Below are 17,980 nucleotides of genomic sequence, written 5' to 3'. Positions count from 1 at the left end.
TATAAACTGATTGAGGCTCTTACATAACTAAGTTTTGAATAATTGTGGTCTATATTTTAGAGAAAGAAATCCATGTGTGATTTGATGGAGAAAACTAAAATTGGGAAAATATGATTGGAGATTTTTGATATATCCTGAACTGACTTGGACGCCTATATTTAATGAATCCAAAATGGCTTTTAAATTGGAACTGTATGAATAAGGGACGAATTGCGGATATCAGACATTCTTTCTTTGTTCATTTTATTTTCTGCCTCCATCTCACTCAAAGTCTCACCTATCACTCTCAAAAATCACTCCCCCCCCTCTCTAAATTCATTCCTCATTTCATCATCGTTGTCCACCGACAGGTGTGGATGATGATTCATCATTGTCAACCCTAGAGTCACAGATGAGTGACCCTGGCAAATTCATCATCAATATCATCACCAAATATCTATTTGACAACGGCCAAATGGCAAGATATTGGCCTAACCAAAGGAAAGAATCTTAGAATATGTAGGTCAAATGGGCAGTAAGTATAAAATAGCTCATCTTCTGTAGATGTAAACTACTCCAAGTTCTGACTCAAAATCATCATTCTTGACTCTCCTCCTAAAGGGAGGGCTACATATATATTCAAAGGGAAGGGGGGAAACTACCCTAATGACCAAAAAATAAAATGCCTCAGGAGACCAAAGTGCCATTGTATTGCCAAGTAAACTCACCAGAATGTTGATATTATGTTGTTTGCTCCGCCAAAATCTCAGACCGAAGTTGCATTAGTAGCCGGCCTAAATAATTCAAGCCTTCTCCATCACGGCCGCCACCCCAAAAAAGATCGTGTGGCGATGCTTCAACAAGGACAGAACCCATTGTCGAAAGTAGCAGAGAATTCAAGTATAAATAAGTGGAGAACTTGCACTTGAGTGCCTTGTACATCACCTCAACTTTTATGGAGTCCCAATTTGGCTGGACCTGAAAGTAAATGCAGGAATATGTTCAGAATGATTTTTTCAGAATTACACAAAAGTCAAAGAACACGCTCTCACACACACAGTAGACTGGAGTAGTAGACATAAAAATGAGAACCCGTAATTACAAGACTGGAAAATTCGTGAATTCAAATATTCAGAGTAATTTGTGGATAGAAGAAAGAAATAGAAACAAAGGGGACCTTGCAAATGAATATCATTTCTCAACTTTACGTCGAGAGTATCATCTCTGCGTCTTTAATCCTATTCAGACCGACAACTTATGCTACACAGAATAAACACGGGTTTTTCAAACCTCTTCCATGCCCAATTACACTAGTATGAGAAAACAAGGACGATTCTTCAAAACAAACACTTAGTGCCAAGTTATCTGTAGCCGAAGCCAGTGCTCAACAAACTTCCCATCGATGCCCTTATTAAACTTGATTTCCAAACAAAATATCCTCTGTTGATGTTGCTTACTGACCATATCTTCCATTTGAGTTTTTAACTATTCTTATGATACCTCTGTGTTTTTTTAACCTTCTTGTTTTGCCTCTGTAAAAATGCCCTAGTGTTATCCAGAGATATAAGAATCCCATTTTGATCCGAAATATCTTGTCTTTCCAGGCCCTTCTAGTCACTGAATTCTGGGGAAATGTTCAGATAACTCTACATCCCAGATATTCCTGTCCCTGAAGTATGATGGCTTCAACCTTATCCATTGAAGTCAGAATGTAGAGAAATCCTGAGATGGAGAAAGGATCTCATTGGATGTAAAAGAGCAATGCATCCCCTTCGGCCTTTCATATGACGTTCATACTTAAAATAGATGTATGGAACGCAAAAGAGGTACGGTGACTACCTGATCCTGCCATGGAGGCAGATTCCAATAGTGAACTGAGCCTCTCAACTCTCTCCTCAGAGCATGAATTTCACCCCCTGCGTTGCCGGGTATCACTTTAGTCTTCCTCGGCACCTTCTTGAGCTGTAATATTTGCCTTATTACTCTGCTAGAGGGGGCATATTGGAATTTCTAGCATTGGTCAATATTCTGTTTTCACTTCTTGCAATGCTTCCAGAACATGCCCTCAGATGATTGCGGCTGCAGCCGCACTTTCCACTTCTGAACCTTTCACAGCCTGGGTCACAGAGATTTTTGTGGTACTGTCTTTGCCATGAGTCCTGTTCCACTTGTCCTCTCCAGTCAAATCAGACAATAGGCCCAGCCTTCTTCTCTCAGAATTCTAATGGCTTCTTCCAGATTAGATACATTTTCCCAGTTCAAGATCTAATTATTCAGGTTTTTCAGATTCAATATTCAGACCCATAAAGAATTTTTTGGTTCACTCTTTCTTTTTACACAGAAATTCTTCTAAGTCAGGATCTCTGAGAAAATGATAGTGATCAATCTCTCGTCAAAGAGCTTGTAGCTCATTGACAACAACGGCGACAGTCTGGTCTCTTTGTATCCACTTGGCCCCCTGCAACGATCCCCATCACATCTAGGGAAGTCTCTGCATTTTACCCTCTAGGAGTATTTTCATCATTTCCAGTCTGCCTGTATTCCTCTTTAAACAGGGCAGCCCGCCCTTTAGAATGGCAGCCAAAAAGTAAATGGATGTGGTTGGATCTCGTATCTCCTTCTCTGGCGATGTCTTCCCGCTACCTACCTCCCTCTGCCAATGATCTCTCTCTCTCTCTCTCTCAGAGTTCGCAGTGACGATCTTACCACCAGGTCCCTTCTATTCCTATCTTCTACGATAAGAACCCTGGAGTACCTTATCACAGCCTTGGTGACCATGCTGTATACCCGCCAATCTTTCCCTTTAGTTCTGCCTTTAAATGCCTGATCAGAGATCCCCTTTGTAGTTGTCAGCAACATAAAATTCATGCATTCATTATCAAGGATAATCCCTTGGAGCCACACCCCAATAAGGTTGCCGTCTTCGTCCATACGTATGACCTGCAATCTTGGGTTAACTGTGATGAATAAATATTCAGAAAGATCTCTACCTTCAAGAATCATATCCACAGAATTACCCTTATGCCGTGTGTTAAAACCATCAAACTTAAGAAGCTCTGAAAATATAAGGTGTACCATCCTTTCTTGATCCGAGTGATCCTTGATCCTCTGAACTCGCCTTTGTCATATCAGTGGTCTCCTCTAATTCCCTCTTCATAATCTTTACTTTTGATAATAGTCGAATCGACTTCATCAATGCTGGGAAGTCTCGCCTCTTCTCCTAATTGCGCTTCTCGTCCACCTTTGCATTGCAGGTTGTCAGGTATGAGAGAACAGGTGCTAAGCTATTACCTTCACCTGCTTTTCCAACCCAACTGGCATTAAGATCTCCACGTTGCCGCTCTGATGCTATGTCAGTTAGTGTCACCCTAGCCGCCAATGAGAAATTGGCAAAACGAAAAAGCACCACAAGCAAAAGCAACTCAATGAGTCGCATGTGCTAAAAGGTGAGTTGTGGAAACGGAGCAGAGTGGGCATCTTATGTACTGGGCCCACCCTTACAAACAAAGAAAGGAATACAAAGAAATATATACAAAAGAAAGGAAATATCTCAATCCCAGAACAAGACTGGGACATGGCATCATCCAGCATAACAGCTCGGAGCTTGGGAGGTTATCTGGCAGGAAAAAAGTTAAAGCTGGAGAAAACTACATGATGCTTAACAGTAGACCATGATGCACCAAGGGAAAGTGCAAAAGTTTCCATGCCACACCAGCCTCTGGAAGACAATGTCGGTGGGAATTTCCACAATAACGTTGCCCTTTGAAAGAAGACATCAAGCATTGCAGCATCCACACCTGGTCTTTCTCATATGCGAGTTAAGGGAGAATATTCACATCTCAGAATGAAAATTTGAGATCAATTTGCCACCAATCAGGACAGAATCTTTCACCTGCTACAAGACGTTGAGCGTCGAACCAAGGAGAGGGTTGAGAGTCAATGGAGTCAAGCAGAGGCTTAACTTGTGCAACAGGAGAAATATTCCCAAGTCTACCCCTTGCGATGAAGAGAACTAGGAGCATCATAGCAGGAGCATCACCTCCAAAAAGTTTGACAGCATTTGATACAAGGAGACCATTTCCCATTCATCCTCACCTTGCTAATATGTTCGTTTTACTCCCTGCAACCTATCTCTAAGCTGGCAATGAGATTCTTCTCTTACCAGCAAGAGGGGAAAGTGTTAGATGAGAAGGGTAGTTTGCTATTTTTTGTATTTTAGTAGGGTCTTCAGTGTAGTTATTTTCATATTTGGCAGATGGAAAAACTTTTACAACCCAAATCCTGTTCCAGGTAGGGCAGTGGGGATACTACCAGCCGGCCCACATTCTGTCTTCCTGTATTTAATTTCACAGAAAGTGACACAACGAGAATCAGGGTTGGAAGTGCCATCATTCTCAACGACTCTGTTATTTGATAATCAGGCTTGGAAGTGCTTCCCCTGTCGTTTAGTGGCTTCTCTTTAAAAGCCGGTTTCACAGTAACATCGCTTCAAAAGGTCTCGTCAGCCAGACTCTCTACACGATTAAAAAGGACCACGGCTCTTCAGGAAATGTTCGTGGATAAGCGTTAATTTGGCTCTATTAATGGAGGGAACATTTATTCATTGTTTCCCAACATTCCTTTCCTCAGAAGTTACAGAAAATGCCCTCATCATTACTGGCAACTAAGAAAGTGATATGATCAAGAATCCATGCCATTTGAATAAAAAAGACAATGTGAGATTTTTATCAATAGAACACTGATAGATGTAAAAATACAAGGTCTGTGGAGAGTATCAACAATTGAGAGAGACGTAGAATTGAGGTAGGAAGGAGATCAATGGAGATCTCAAGTTGAGAACCTGATACGATCCTCTACCCCCAAAGGGTATCTTAGGAAGTTTACCCCACTATGGGCATTTTAGTCATTTCATGTTTAGGGTAGATTGCTTCCTTTTCTTATAAATTTGTGTAGCCCTCCATTGAGGAGGGCAGTCAAGACTGAAGGTAAGATTGACCTCTTGGCTCACTATCTCAATCCTCTTCGTCTCGGTCCCGACCCATTGACCGTCCAGCGATCCCCTATCCCGTGATCGTCTCACCTGATCTTCAGCCAGCTCCCCTCCAATCCGATCCCTACCATTGCCGTTCAGTTCTCTTCTAGTCTCCTACGATCCCCGTCCCCGCGATCGTCAACCCTTCACCACATCATGAGGCGGCTCGTCCCTGGTCGATCCCTGCCCCGTCTGTTCGACCCCTCCTACCATTCCCGTTTCGACTCTCCTACCCCAGGAACGTCTACCTCGCCTCGCCCTCTACCCTCCTTCCGATACGAACCTAGATCAAGGTTCGTATCAGAACCCCCCCCTTCTGGACACCAGGCCTGATCCTGTTAACCATCCACCGGTTGCTCCCAGCAAGTAATTCTTGTAAAAAGATCGAATGTACCCTGCTCCCTTCCAATCATCCTTATTTATAGCTTTCTCATACATGCTATATTATGGACTTTGTGTCCCTATTTGTTTTTTCTTTTCCCTCTTCGGTAAATCTTGGAAAAGAAGCTGTTTATCAGAAAGCAAGCAGAAAATTCATAAAAGGAGTGAATGCCTATGCACTGTATATAATACGAGCCAAGTCTTCTATCGGAAAATAACGGCGTAACCTTTTTTGCTCATTGTATTCAAACTAGGAAATGGATAAGCACAAAGCAAATAAGAATTGGCGATGGATAATTAAATGGTCGCGTGCAAAGCTGGCAAAGCATCGCATCCTTGTCACATGAAACAAGCGTTTTCTGAGATATCATAAATTAGGTTAAGCTCCCTGCCTTAGCTCGGTTTCAAAAAAAGAAAGACAAAGTATAAATTTATAAGTAAACCAAAACAACTGATCATTAAATCAGAAATTCATTTACCAGATGAGGATATTTCCTCTGCGCAGATCTACCAATTCGTGCAGCTTCCTCAGGGCTCCGTGCCGCCTTTATTTTCTGAACACAGTCAATTGCCAATTGATCATCAACCCCATCAAACTTTTGTGCCTGCGGAAATTGATGGGGTAAAAAAATGGTCAGCAGCTCAATTTATGCCAAAAATTCATATTAATGACTAAACATTATAATGTCTTTACCTGATAATAATGCTCAACCGATGGCCATGTTAGGTCATTTCCATTCTCATCTGGCATTTGTATAGGATGGGGAGAGAAGTTTGAAAATGCTCCATAAGAATCCCAAGTCTTGTAGAAGGATATGATATTTACATCATACGAATCCGTCACCACAACATTGTCAGCTGAAGGGATTACTGGTGAAAGGTCAGGGATAGGATGGAGAAAACCACTAATGAGCATATCTGGTCCTATCTGTCATCAAAAAAAGGAAGAGACCTACATTATGGTGACCCATGAAACGTTAAATGCATATTGGGAACTGATGACAAATATTTTGCTAAAAAAAAGAGAGGATCCTTATAGCCAGATGGTCAGGGATAAAGTTTTCATCCCTACTTTAGCAGAGTGCTTTGTGTAAATTTATCTCTCCATCTGTCTACAGGAGACAAATATTCTGTAGAAAATCACGCTTTTCTAGGGCTTTATTTTTAACATTTATAGCCACTGGATCCTGGAAATCTATTAAAATTTAAGCCCTGCAATATTAAATATCAGGACCTTTAGATGAGCCAAATTAATACTGACAGAACTCAGAAAATACCTGTTCATAAGAGACATCAATCAGATTCAGGGCTTGTGTCATTTCGACCATTCCCAATTCTCCAACAGGAGAAGGGGCCTTTGCACCTCCAATGATTTTTGGAGCAACAAAGGTGAACACCTGCGATGACAGTGGACAACACCTAAAACTAACATTAGAAAATAAACAAATCACATTGACCCAATTTAACATCATGCATGTAGAATTCAACCACTTGAAGGTGGGAAGACAGATATGTCAGAATACCAAAGTAGATAAACATGGAAGAGAACAAGCGTTGAACTCCCTTTATAGGGGTTATAGTCAAAGAACAACAGAGCATCCTTCCTAATCGCACTAACTATCGGCCCTCCTGAAGAACTTAAAGAATGGGATCAATTCAGATATCAACCAAAAACCAGCGTTCGGTTAACTAGAATGATATACCTGTCTCTAGGTTTTAGGAGTGAGAAAGCCCTTGCCGGTTCTAAAATAAAACGAAGCTTTCCTAATTATGATCTAACTTTCAAACTGCATAGCAGCAGCAAAATCTGGAACCAAGATGCAAATCAAGGGGAGCTCAGAGATCTCAAGTTAATGCACAGGGGGTAAAATTTTGCCATCTTTCTTCTGCGTTTGTGTCATCTTTTATCTTGTTCTTCTGTGATAGGATAATTTGATTGAACAACTTCCCTTCTATTTCTCTTATCTTCCTTGATTCGACTACTGAGCACGGAAGGATTAGAACACATACGGCCCTTTACATGAGGTGCCAAAAGACACATAGGATTGGATCTCGAATGATCATCATGAAATGGACGCAGACACATAGCATATATGGGATAAAACTCTGCTTAAACTTGGATCCGCAGATTATCTTTGAATTTGAAGCAATTATCATCCTAATTTTTTATATTTGAATAAATACAGATGGTCCTTAATCCATGAGAAATATGAAAAAAAAAGGACAGTAGGCTAACCATTCTCAATATTAATAGAACAAAGACTAACAAAGACAAAATATTAATAGAGGACACAGAGAAACCGCTCAATCACATTAATCACTCGTTCACAAGTCTTTCTGCTATTTAGTGTCACGACCTTATTTGGATAAATCCTATGCTTTCTCACAAGACTCTTTAGAGCATTAGAACATCAAGTCACGGAAGCTGAATTTGACCATACCTTGTGAATCACTCCGGAAGAAATTGCAGGGGCAGCAAGACTGCCTCCACATTCCCACAGAACAGAGAAATATCCGCGATCATAACAATATTCCATTAGTTCTCTAGGGTTCAACACGTCAAACTCCACCACCTCAACACCCTTGGAAGCAAGAGATTTCTGAAAATCCCTGCGAGCACCCCTTTGTGTGGCGACAATCGTATAAGCCTCAGATGTGTTCCAGAGATTTGCATTTTCGGGAAGGTCAAGACTCCGTGACATGACCATGCGCATAGGGACATGTCCTTCTTTAAGCCTATTAGTCAGCCGTGGATCTGCAGCAAACAGAATCGTTAGTGTTAGGAGAAAAGATAGAGATGGATAGGATCCCCAAATCGTGACAGTGGTATTTCCGTCTTTAGCCATATAAGACATCTATAAATACATCTAGCTTCTCTCACTGAGGGCCGGCAAGAAGTAGTTTGTGACTTTTCAAGGGAAATCCTTCCAAGGAGTACAGATGCGGATCTGTATCTGTTGTCATTATTTTTTTATACCTTCCTTTTTATCCCATTCTCTCTTACCTGCCACAAACCTTCCTTGATAGAGTCCTTGTTAGAGTGCTAGATCTCTATCAATGGAGAATCTCAGATGGGATGAGAGATAGATTGTGAAAAAAGATAAAAGAAATCAAATGACAAAACACCCTGAACGGTGCATGCAACCTCTTTGGGAGGATATCCAGGCAAATTCATGAACTACTTCTTGTGTGCCCTCAAATGATGGAGCTACATGTATTTATAGAGGTCTAATAAGGATGAAAGAGAGAAATTTCCCTGTCAAGGTTTTGGGGTTCATATCAAGACTTTATCACATTTGCCTAGAGGACTTGAGTGTAGATAAAACACACACCATCACAACGTACAGTGTTTCCTCCCACAATTACAGCATCACTTCTAGCCCGTAATTCAAAAACTCGGGCCCGGGACTGCGCGCTGCTAACCCAAGATGCATGTCCACTGCTCGTAGCAATTTTTCCTACATCCCGCACAGATAAAAAGGTATCACGATATGCACTATAGCTATTTTATTTTTAAATTAAATAGAATTTCCATAAAAATAAATGACAAGCGAGTAAGGACAAACCTCACCATCCAACGTCATAGCATATTTAAGAATCGAGAATGGCACATGATGCGCAGCTCTAAAAAGCAAGGGAGTATTGACGAGAAGGCAGGATTTTAGAGCCTCCTGGAACATGCACCTTAGAACTATTATTCAATTGCCCAAGGGTAAATCAATAGGCACGACTCGTGCAGGTGAATTTTTAAAAATAAATATGAATAGCATGATAAAAGTATATACGATGTTTATAAAAATGCTTGAGTAAATTGCATCATGAAATTTGAAAGGTTCCCATAAACATTGATTCTTTTCTCACCTCATAAACATTGCTCTGCAAATTCTCTCCGAGAACATCAACCTGCACTCCTTCCGTTCTAAGAACATTGATTGCTTGGCCTCTTAAATGTGAAAGCGGATGCCTAAGTCCAACCACAACTCTTGAGATTCCTGCCTAATTGAGAAAAAGCCCGTTTACAGAAAAACAATAAATTTTCATTTTCTCAGAGAAAATAATAATAGAACTAATATATAATTTTGAAGAAAAAACATAAAACCAACATGCAGAAAAAATGGACATTTTCGTCAAAAAATAGGCACGACTTGTTCTACAGATAAATATCTCTCGCTCATGAAAATAACATACTCAAGTAGGCAGTAATGTCAATATGAAGAAACGAGAGCCAGAAACCAAATCAGATAAGATAAAAAATGCAATAGGCAAAAAATGAAGGGCGGAGATGAATTGCAGATCCATTAGTCAGTCAAACATTTCTAGTGGTTGAAATATTTTGTCTGGATCAATGTCCACCAAATTCTGAAGTCTTAAGAGAAACTGTCCAGGGCAATTATTCCCTAGAAATGTAATTATCCCACCGCAAGGACACGAAGATCTAAACGATATGTTCCAAGTAAAAACGGCAAGTATCAGTCCAAATCACATCGTATTTCAGCGAACCATATGGCTCAAAAACTGAGATACTTCACGAAGAATGCCAAGACCGTAGAATCCGGCTACCAGTACCACGACGTAAAACGGAATTTGGATCTTAAATACCCATAAAAAATGCAGAGGTTCAAAAGAATCAAATATACAGGCATTTCATGCAAGACCGCCACACCTTCAGAAGAGCAGTGACCGGAGTCTGATCAGCGTAACAGTCTCCCGGTTCCAAATTAAGGTACGCCGTAGCACCCCGGCATCGTTCGCCCGCTGCCTCCACCGCCTGCAACTCAGCACACTTCGTGCCCTGCGCGTAGAGGAATCCTTCTCCTGCAACGTTGCCACCATTGACTATCACGCAGCCGTAATTGGGATGCGGAGAAGTCAATCCCGAGGAGAAATCCGCCATCTCCGCTGCTCGGCGGAGGTGAACAGCATCCACCGCCTGGCTGGCGGCGAGGGGAGATCGATCGGTAGGCGAACCTCGGCCCAAGCATGATACTGCCCGAAAAACTCCGCCGCCGCTTGAGAATGATAGCGCCATCAGTCGTCTAAGGTGGTGAGAGGACAATATATCAACATAGCGTAGATAGATAGGACAGAGAGATAGCTAGATATATAAATATATATAGGTAGAGATATATATATAGATAGGCAGACAGATAGATAGATATATATATATATATATAGATAGGCAGACAGACATGCGCGTTCTGTTCGGATGGTGCGAATTGGCGCGAATTGCCCGAACTGTTCGGATTTACGAACAGAACACAACTGAAAAAGAACAGAATTCGCACACGGGGCTGTGCGGTTCGCTTTGTTCGAATGGTGCGAATTAATTCAAGGGGTTTTTTTAAGGGAAAAAAAACCTGTTACCCTTTGTTCGACAGTTCGAGTGTGTTTCTTCAGAGTTTTTTTCAGTCTCCCTCCCCTGCTCTTGAATCCCGTCTCCTCTCTACAACGGTGGTTTCACGCATTTCTCCCCGCCTCCTCGTGTGGACTCCTTCACGTCTTCCTCCCGCGGATTTGGCAGCTCTGTACTGTATCAGCGGAATCAGAGGACGGTCAAAGTGAGGGCAACTCGATCTGGGCGTTCTTCTCCAATTACTCTTCAGTCTTCACCTGCTCAATCCTGCAAGTAAGCAAATGCCACACGATTTCTCTCTTAGACCAGGGGTTTTGCGATTCTGGTTCTCCATTATGAATTCTATTGCAAGCGGACTACATTTTCAGAGTGCTCCGCAAAGAGTATTTGTTTGATTAGGGATTCAGTTAATCCCAAATCTCCTGGTTGAATATTGTTTGATTGGTTGATTAAATTGCTGACACTGTTTGCACCGAAATTTTACTCTCTTGTAATGCAGATTGATAGTTTCAACGGCTCTGGTGTTATTTCGTTTTATTTTGTTTTATTTAGGAATCAGAATTCGTTTTTTCCAGAGTTTTCCACCTGAGCATTCCTGAACTGTTTCTTAAACAACAATTGAATCTCTGGAAACGAGCTCTCTTGCAGCCAAAATGACTTTTTCTCCTTCATAAGAGTGTATTTTCATTCTCCATTTCTATCTTTTTGTCTGTTTCTCTTGGTCCCTCTCTCCTACGATTGTTTTGTTACTATTGTTTTCTCCCTCTCTCTTAGTCCCTTTCTCTTTCTGTTCCTCTTGCTCGCTCTCTCTATATCAGTCTTCCACCATTCTTTCAGTCTCTCTTGCCCTCTCTCTATGTGTCTCTATCCCTTGTTCTATTTCTCTTGCGCTCTCTACCTATATCTGTATATCTTTCTGTTTCTCCTGTCCTGTCTCTCTGTAATTCTTTAGTCTTTATGTTTCTCTACCTCTCTATCTCTCTCCCTCTCTCTTAGTCTCTTTCTCTTTCTGTTCCTCTTGCTCGCTTTCTCTATATCAGTCTTCCACCATTCTTTCAGTCTCTCTTGCCCTCTCTCTATGTGTCTCTATTCCTTGTTCTATTTCTCTTGCGCTCTCTACCTCTCTTTATGTGTCTCTATCCCTTGTTCTATTTATCTTTGCGTTTCATCTGTCAGTCAGCATCACCATGGAACATTGTGTGTAAGAAATATTTTATCCGACTGCTTCGATACATTGCTCAAGAAGAGATCTCCATTCCATCGACAAGGGCTGTTAAGGAAAAGGCTTTCAAGATGTATGTTGAGTTGAAGAGCAGTATTCGTGACTCTCTAGAGAGTGCTGATAGAGTCGCCATCCCTATAGATTGTTGGACTTCGCAGAATCGAATATCATTTGTAGGGCTCACTGTTCATTGGGTGGACACGGAATGGAAAATGTGTGAATGTGTACTGGCGATACGACAGTTGGAGGGATCCCACACTGGCGAGTGCTTGAGCGAGATTGTACTAGAAGTTTTGGCAGAATTTAAGCTGTCGGAGAAGCTCTGCGCTATTACGACGGACAATGCTTCAAATAATGCAACAATGATGGCGATATTGGAACGAGAGTTGCTGCCATTGAATGCCCGTTTCACTGCAAAGAGGCATGTTCTGTGCATTGCGCATGTCATCAACTTGGTTATGCAGGCCGGATTGAAGGCTCTCAATGTCGTCGAAGATGACCCGAGCCAAGTTTCGTCGACGAAGTAGACCTCACAGCCCTAGATGCTCCGATCGATGCAGAGGAAAATGATTTTCAAGAAATTTCCTTGGGGGATGTGGTTCGACGCCTAAGAGAGGTGGTGATTGCTGTACGAGGATCGACGAGGCAAGAGGCGAAGTACTTCGCATACTACAGACTGCTAAATATGTCGAATGTAAGGAGGATCCCCATAGACTGCCCTACTAGATGGTCTTCCACCGATGATGAACCAGAACATATGAATATTTTCAAGCCCCAGAATGAAATCACAATTTTTTTCAGTATAGTCTTCTCTTCTTATTAAATTGCCAAATGAATTCATTAAATCATTCCAATTTATTTTCCTTTAATCAAAGTTACAACAGTAGCGTAAATGCCATTATCACTAGATTTAATTACTGTTAGATTTATTCTGACACTACTTTACATATTACGGTGTTTCAGGACTAGCAATCGTAAATTAAGATAACGTCAACCTGAACATATTTTACATAATTCGTGCATTTTATGCAATTTGGAAACAGTTATGTTCTTTCTGTGCGAATTTTGTTCACTTGTTCGCATTTGTTCGTTTGTTCGAATTTGTTCGTTTGTTCGGATTTGTATGTTTGTTCTAATTTTGTTCGGATGCACGAATTTGTTCGGATGTGCGCTTTATGTTCAGTTGTGCGAATTTGTTCGGATGTGCGAATTTTGTTTGGTTGTGCGAATTTTGTTCGTTTGCTCGAATTGTTCGAACATTTGATCGAATTTTCACACATAAAACGAACAGCACACCGAACACACCCCTTTGCGGTTCGTTTGTGCGAATTTTCTGTTCGTTTAAAGCGAACAGAACAGAACACCCATGTCTAATAGATTGGTAGAGAGGTAGATAACTTCATAGATGCATAGATGGATGGATGGATGGATGGATGGGTGGGTGGATGAATGGATAGATAAATAGATAAATACATAGATAGATAAATTAGATAGATAGATAGATATATAGATAGGTAGATAAGTACATCGATAGATAAGTAGATAAGTACATAGATAGATAAATTAAATAGATGGAAGTACATAGATGGATAAATTAAATAGATGGAAGTACATAGATGGATAAATTAGATAGATAGATAGATAGATAGATAGATAGATAGATGGATAGATGGATAGATGGATAGATGGATAGATGGATAGATGGATAGATGGATAGATGGGTAGATGGGTAGATGGGTAGATGGGTAGATGGGTAGATGGGTAGATGGGTAGATGGGATAGATGGGATAGATGGGATAGATGGGATAGATGGGATAGATGGGGTAGATGGGATAGATAGGATAGATAAGATAAGATATATAAGATAGATTAGATAGATAGATAGATACATAGATAGATAGATAGATACATACATACATAGATAGATACATAGATTGATTGATAGATAGATAGATAGATTGATTGATTGATATATATATATATATATTTATATAGATAGATAGATAGATAATGGACTTTTTTATATAAAACATGTAGATTTTAAGTATATACTACAACATCTAATAACCTTGTCTATGTGACCCTCTAGGCTCATATAAGATTAAACTCTATAAGTACTATATTTATTTCTTGGCCAGTTCAATTAATTAACTCTATTCAAATATGCCAACATGATGAAATGACATGCTATAGTGCATGCTCTGGAAGTGAAAAGGGAATCCATTAATTATTTCATCAAACATTGTGTCACCGGCTACTAACCAAGTATAATCACATTTTAGGGAAGTGGTTGCCCAGGTTATTCTGCCTGATATCCTGTTCATGCATGATATCTACATTCAACTGTGCTTCAAAGACACAGTCGAAGAAAACTAGTGTGAGTCTTTCCTGACATGCTCTTGTCCTGATTGTCTTCCTGATGGGGGACCATCTCGTCAACGACACGAAGAGATGCCAGCAACCTCTTCGAGCTGCCAGAGCTGACACCGACAACCAATATTTCAAGTACACCACCTAACGACGGCAGTGAGCATTTATGTTATCATATTTTCATGTCTTTTGTCTTTTCGTTTTGAATTGTGGATGGGCCTTCATGTTTGGCCTCGTCCATCATGCTTTTTTATTTTTTTTTTATGTTTGTTAAGGGGAGACCTCTAGTCACAAGACGGTTTCTACCCGTTCGGCCCAATTGGGTATTCCCCCCTACAATATATAAAGGGAGACATGCCCAAGGGAGACTTTGGAGTTGATTGAAAGTTGATTTTTTCCTCAATTGGCTCCCGCCTTCCTCCCCTTGGGTGTTTCTATTGTTTTCTTAATCTAGAGTAAATCGTGGAATGCCTGCCACGTTGCCCAGTCCACGTCAAGATTTACCCGTTGAAGGATTTATCAGAGCCGCGCCCACCCATAGATGTTTTCTTGAAGCCTACATCAAGAACCTGAATTCTTGATTTGTTGTTGTTCAAGAACTGCCAAGAGATACCTTCTTGGGCAGTTCTTGGAGACATCGCTGCCGCCATTGCTGCCATCACCATCGTCGTCTTCTTTGACACCATCAACAACTTGGTGATTGTGGCCCCCTACATCGTTGCTGCCGCCGCCGTGCACATCTACACGGTTTGATCGTCTGCCCCAAGCGCGCCCGCTTCCGCCGGCGCACCCACACGACTCACGCGCATATGTGCGCTACCCATGTGCCAGCACGCCCCCCCGCGTGCCAGTGCACCCTGCACGCACACCCTGCCCACTAGTGCGCTTGAGCGCGCACCCGGTCACCCGCACACCAGTGTGTGCCCATGCGCGCCCGCACACCAGCGCTCATAGTATTGTCCCTGCACGCACAAGCGTCCATGCTCGCTTCACCTGCGCACTCCATCTCACCTGCATAGGCGCTCACCGTGTTGCCCGCGTGTGTACAATTTTCCAGCTCGTCAGGGCGCGCATGACCCTAGAGCACCCATGCCACAGCATGCGTCATACCCTGTGCGCCTCCGACTTCTGAAGCCCGCCAGCCGTGCCAGCCACGAGTCAACTTGCCACTGTCAACCGTGATCCCACGTGAACTCCATTTCTACCTCACCATGGACATCAGGTATTACCCATACGGGTTCTATCCGTTCCCCTATGCTCACAATAAATTTGTGATGAAGGCAAAAATGGGGTGTAAATTGTCGTTGTTATTTTCGCTTCAATCAAATAAAAATTTGTATGTGTAAACTTATTCAAAATTGTATAGCAATGAGCAAGGTCGTCTCCACAGGGATTGGCACTTAGAGATAGAATTAGACTAATGAGTAGAATGGTCAAGAAAATATAGGGAGGAATTTATTAATGATGTTCATAAAGAAAGTCCTTCCTACAGATTTTATATTAATCTCAAACTTTATGTGAAAAGAGGAAGTAGATTAGTGATTTTGGAATATTTTTATGGAATTTTTAGAGATCAAATGATAGGGGAAAAAGAAAGTTGAATTTACTGTTACAAGGTGTTTGTTGAAATGTCTGAAAGAGGATTTCGGAAGTTTTTTATGTTTTAACTCGGAATCGATTTCATTCAATTTCGAGGAATAAGTTTGATGAGATTATTTGTTATTTCTTGAAACTATATGAGTTGGGAATGGAAAGAAATCTAAATCAACATACTTACCGGATTTCTGCGCCGACTAGAAGTCGCCAACAGCTCCAGAGCCCGCTCCGGTCGCTTCGTCCTTCAGGTAAGCCTTTTCTTAATTCTCTCTTCTTCTATCACTCTCATCGCGCTCTCCCTTCAGGTCGCAGCACTGTCACTGCCGTTGATCGAGAGAATCTGAAGAAAATGGAAAAGAAGGAGGATCTTCCTCCATAATTTTATTTCAAACGTTCAATTCAGTTTGGCGGTGAAAGATAATGTTTTGAGTGATTCATGATCCTTTTATAGGTCAGGAATGGTCGGATGACCTTCCTGACTGGTATGGGATCATTCCGGCAAAGTTTCCGGCGATGAATTGGCAAAAATCCGCCTTCTCGTCATCGGATTGACTTCGCCGGCGACGGCGGCAGAGGTGGGATGAAGAGGACGATCGGAAAGTTTTCTGATCATCCGATCTCCCGTTTAGAGGGTCCAACAGCTACGATTAAATCATAGCCGTGGACCCCGTTAGTTCTGGTGGACCCATGCTGCATCAACAACGCCTCGTCAGCTCCATATTGCTACGTGGCCGTTTTCGATTCGTCCACGAAGGCATCCCGTGCTGAGCTCTCCGCCTGAAAATAACAGAAAGAAAATTAAAAGACTATCTTGACTGTTCGATCTTCCAAAGGAACATCGACGGTCAAGATTATAACACATTTATTAATAAAAGCCCGAGCTGACGCGGCATTCGGGCCAGGATGGCTCGAAGCCCGGACGGGTTTTGTTTTGAATTTTATTTAAGATCGCGGCCCGATGGGTCGCAATCATTCATTTCTATTATCGGCCCGGCCTGAGTGCATTTGGGATATGGGATTTTGCAATCCCATATTGAAAATTTTAAAAGTACGGCTTGGGGTATATATTTTGCACTTCCTTCATATCTGAATTTAAATCCGCACTTACCCTTGGGCACCGCCGAATGACTTACTTTGAGGCACGGCCGTTGGCTGGACTTGTGCTGCGCGTGCTGCCCGGCGGCTGCGGCCTTGGCTGTGCTGCGGGCAGTGCCTGCGGTGCGCTTGGCTAAGGTTGCGCCTTGGCTTGGCTGCAGCCCAATCTTTTAATTTGTTATATTTATGTTATTAATATTTTTTTAATATAATTTTTATTCTTTTATTTAACCATCAAATTCCTTAATATGCTTATAAACGCAAAAACCTATTAAAATGGAACATTTTACACAATGAACGAATATTTTCATAAAAGTGGAATTTAACATAAAATGCATGTTTCTTTCATTTAAAATGACTTCATAACTTCCTAATAAATGTCGATTTACATGCATGTTATGTGACTCGTCAAATACCCCCCTATTTAAACATTGCTAGTCCCTTAGGAATGGTGTACGTAGGGATCAATAAGATCATTAATGTTTTCTCAATCTCAAGAGAGCACTTAGGAGATGATTTCACCAAAAGTGAGTCTAGGATTTGGGGAACTGCAGTCTAGTGTCTCAGAGGTCAGAAATTTAGAAGTTCCCCCAAGTATATACTTCCGTTCACATTGTGATCCTATACAGACATCTCATTATTCCATTTACCTATAAGTACGTATATTGTATAAGTGAAGATGGTAAGTTCACTTCAACTTAATCTCAAGTCACTATCTACCTTCCACTAATAAGAATGGGGCTTGGTGAAAGAAATGTGTCAATCCTCTACTTAATAGCTATAGATACAATGGCTATAACACATGGGTGGCAGGATTTTCTCTTTTTCTTTAATATGTGTGCACTTGTGTACACTATGGCGTTTGCCTTATTCGAATGGAATTTGTGCCTTATTTAGAATTCATGGCTCTGAATTATTTACATGACTGCATCCTTTTATCCATCCCATGTGT

General features: G+C 41.4%; 1 protein-coding gene across 1 annotated transcript; it reads right to left on the bottom strand.

Annotated features, from left to right (window-relative positions):
- Positions 1-497: 497 nt before the first annotated feature.
- Positions 498-10,442, bottom strand: LOC144705836 (cytidine/deoxycytidylate deaminase family protein). The gene is made up of 9 exons (XM_078578666.1): positions 10,056-10,442; positions 9,254-9,388; positions 8,964-9,063; positions 8,725-8,850; positions 7,834-8,147; positions 6,670-6,789; positions 6,087-6,320; positions 5,872-5,997; positions 498-957 (listed from the first exon to the last, which is right to left on the bottom strand). Exons 1-9 carry the CDS (start codon positions 10,419-10,421, stop codon positions 721-723), a joined length of 1,758 nt encoding a protein of 585 aa, XP_078434792.1. The 5' UTR covers positions 10,422-10,442; the 3' UTR covers positions 498-720.
- Positions 10,443-17,980: the final 7,538 nt, after the last annotated feature.

The sequence above is a fragment of the Wolffia australiana genome, chromosome 7, assembly GCF_029677425.1.
Source record: "Wolffia australiana isolate 7733 chromosome 7, ASM2967742v1".
Taxonomy (NCBI): domain Eukaryota; kingdom Viridiplantae; phylum Streptophyta; class Magnoliopsida; order Alismatales; family Araceae; genus Wolffia; species Wolffia australiana.
Note: the sequence above shows the minus strand (reverse complement) of the source record. Positions and strands in the feature narration are given on the sequence as shown.

Excerpts from the sequence above, each read along its gene's own strand:
- LOC144705836 (XM_078578666.1), bottom strand. The coding sequence starts at position 10,421 with ATGGCGCTATCATTCTCAAGCGGCGGCGGAGTTTTTCGGGCAGTATCA. Across the intron at positions 9,389-10,055 it reads CGGTCACTGCTCTTCTGAAG|GCAGGAATCTCAAGAGTTGT; the intron begins GTGTGGCGGTCT and ends TTTCTCAATTAG. Across the intron at positions 8,851-8,963 it reads ATATGCTATGACGTTGGATG|GAAAAATTGCTACGAGCAGT; the intron begins GTGAGGTTTGTC and ends TGCGGGATGTAG.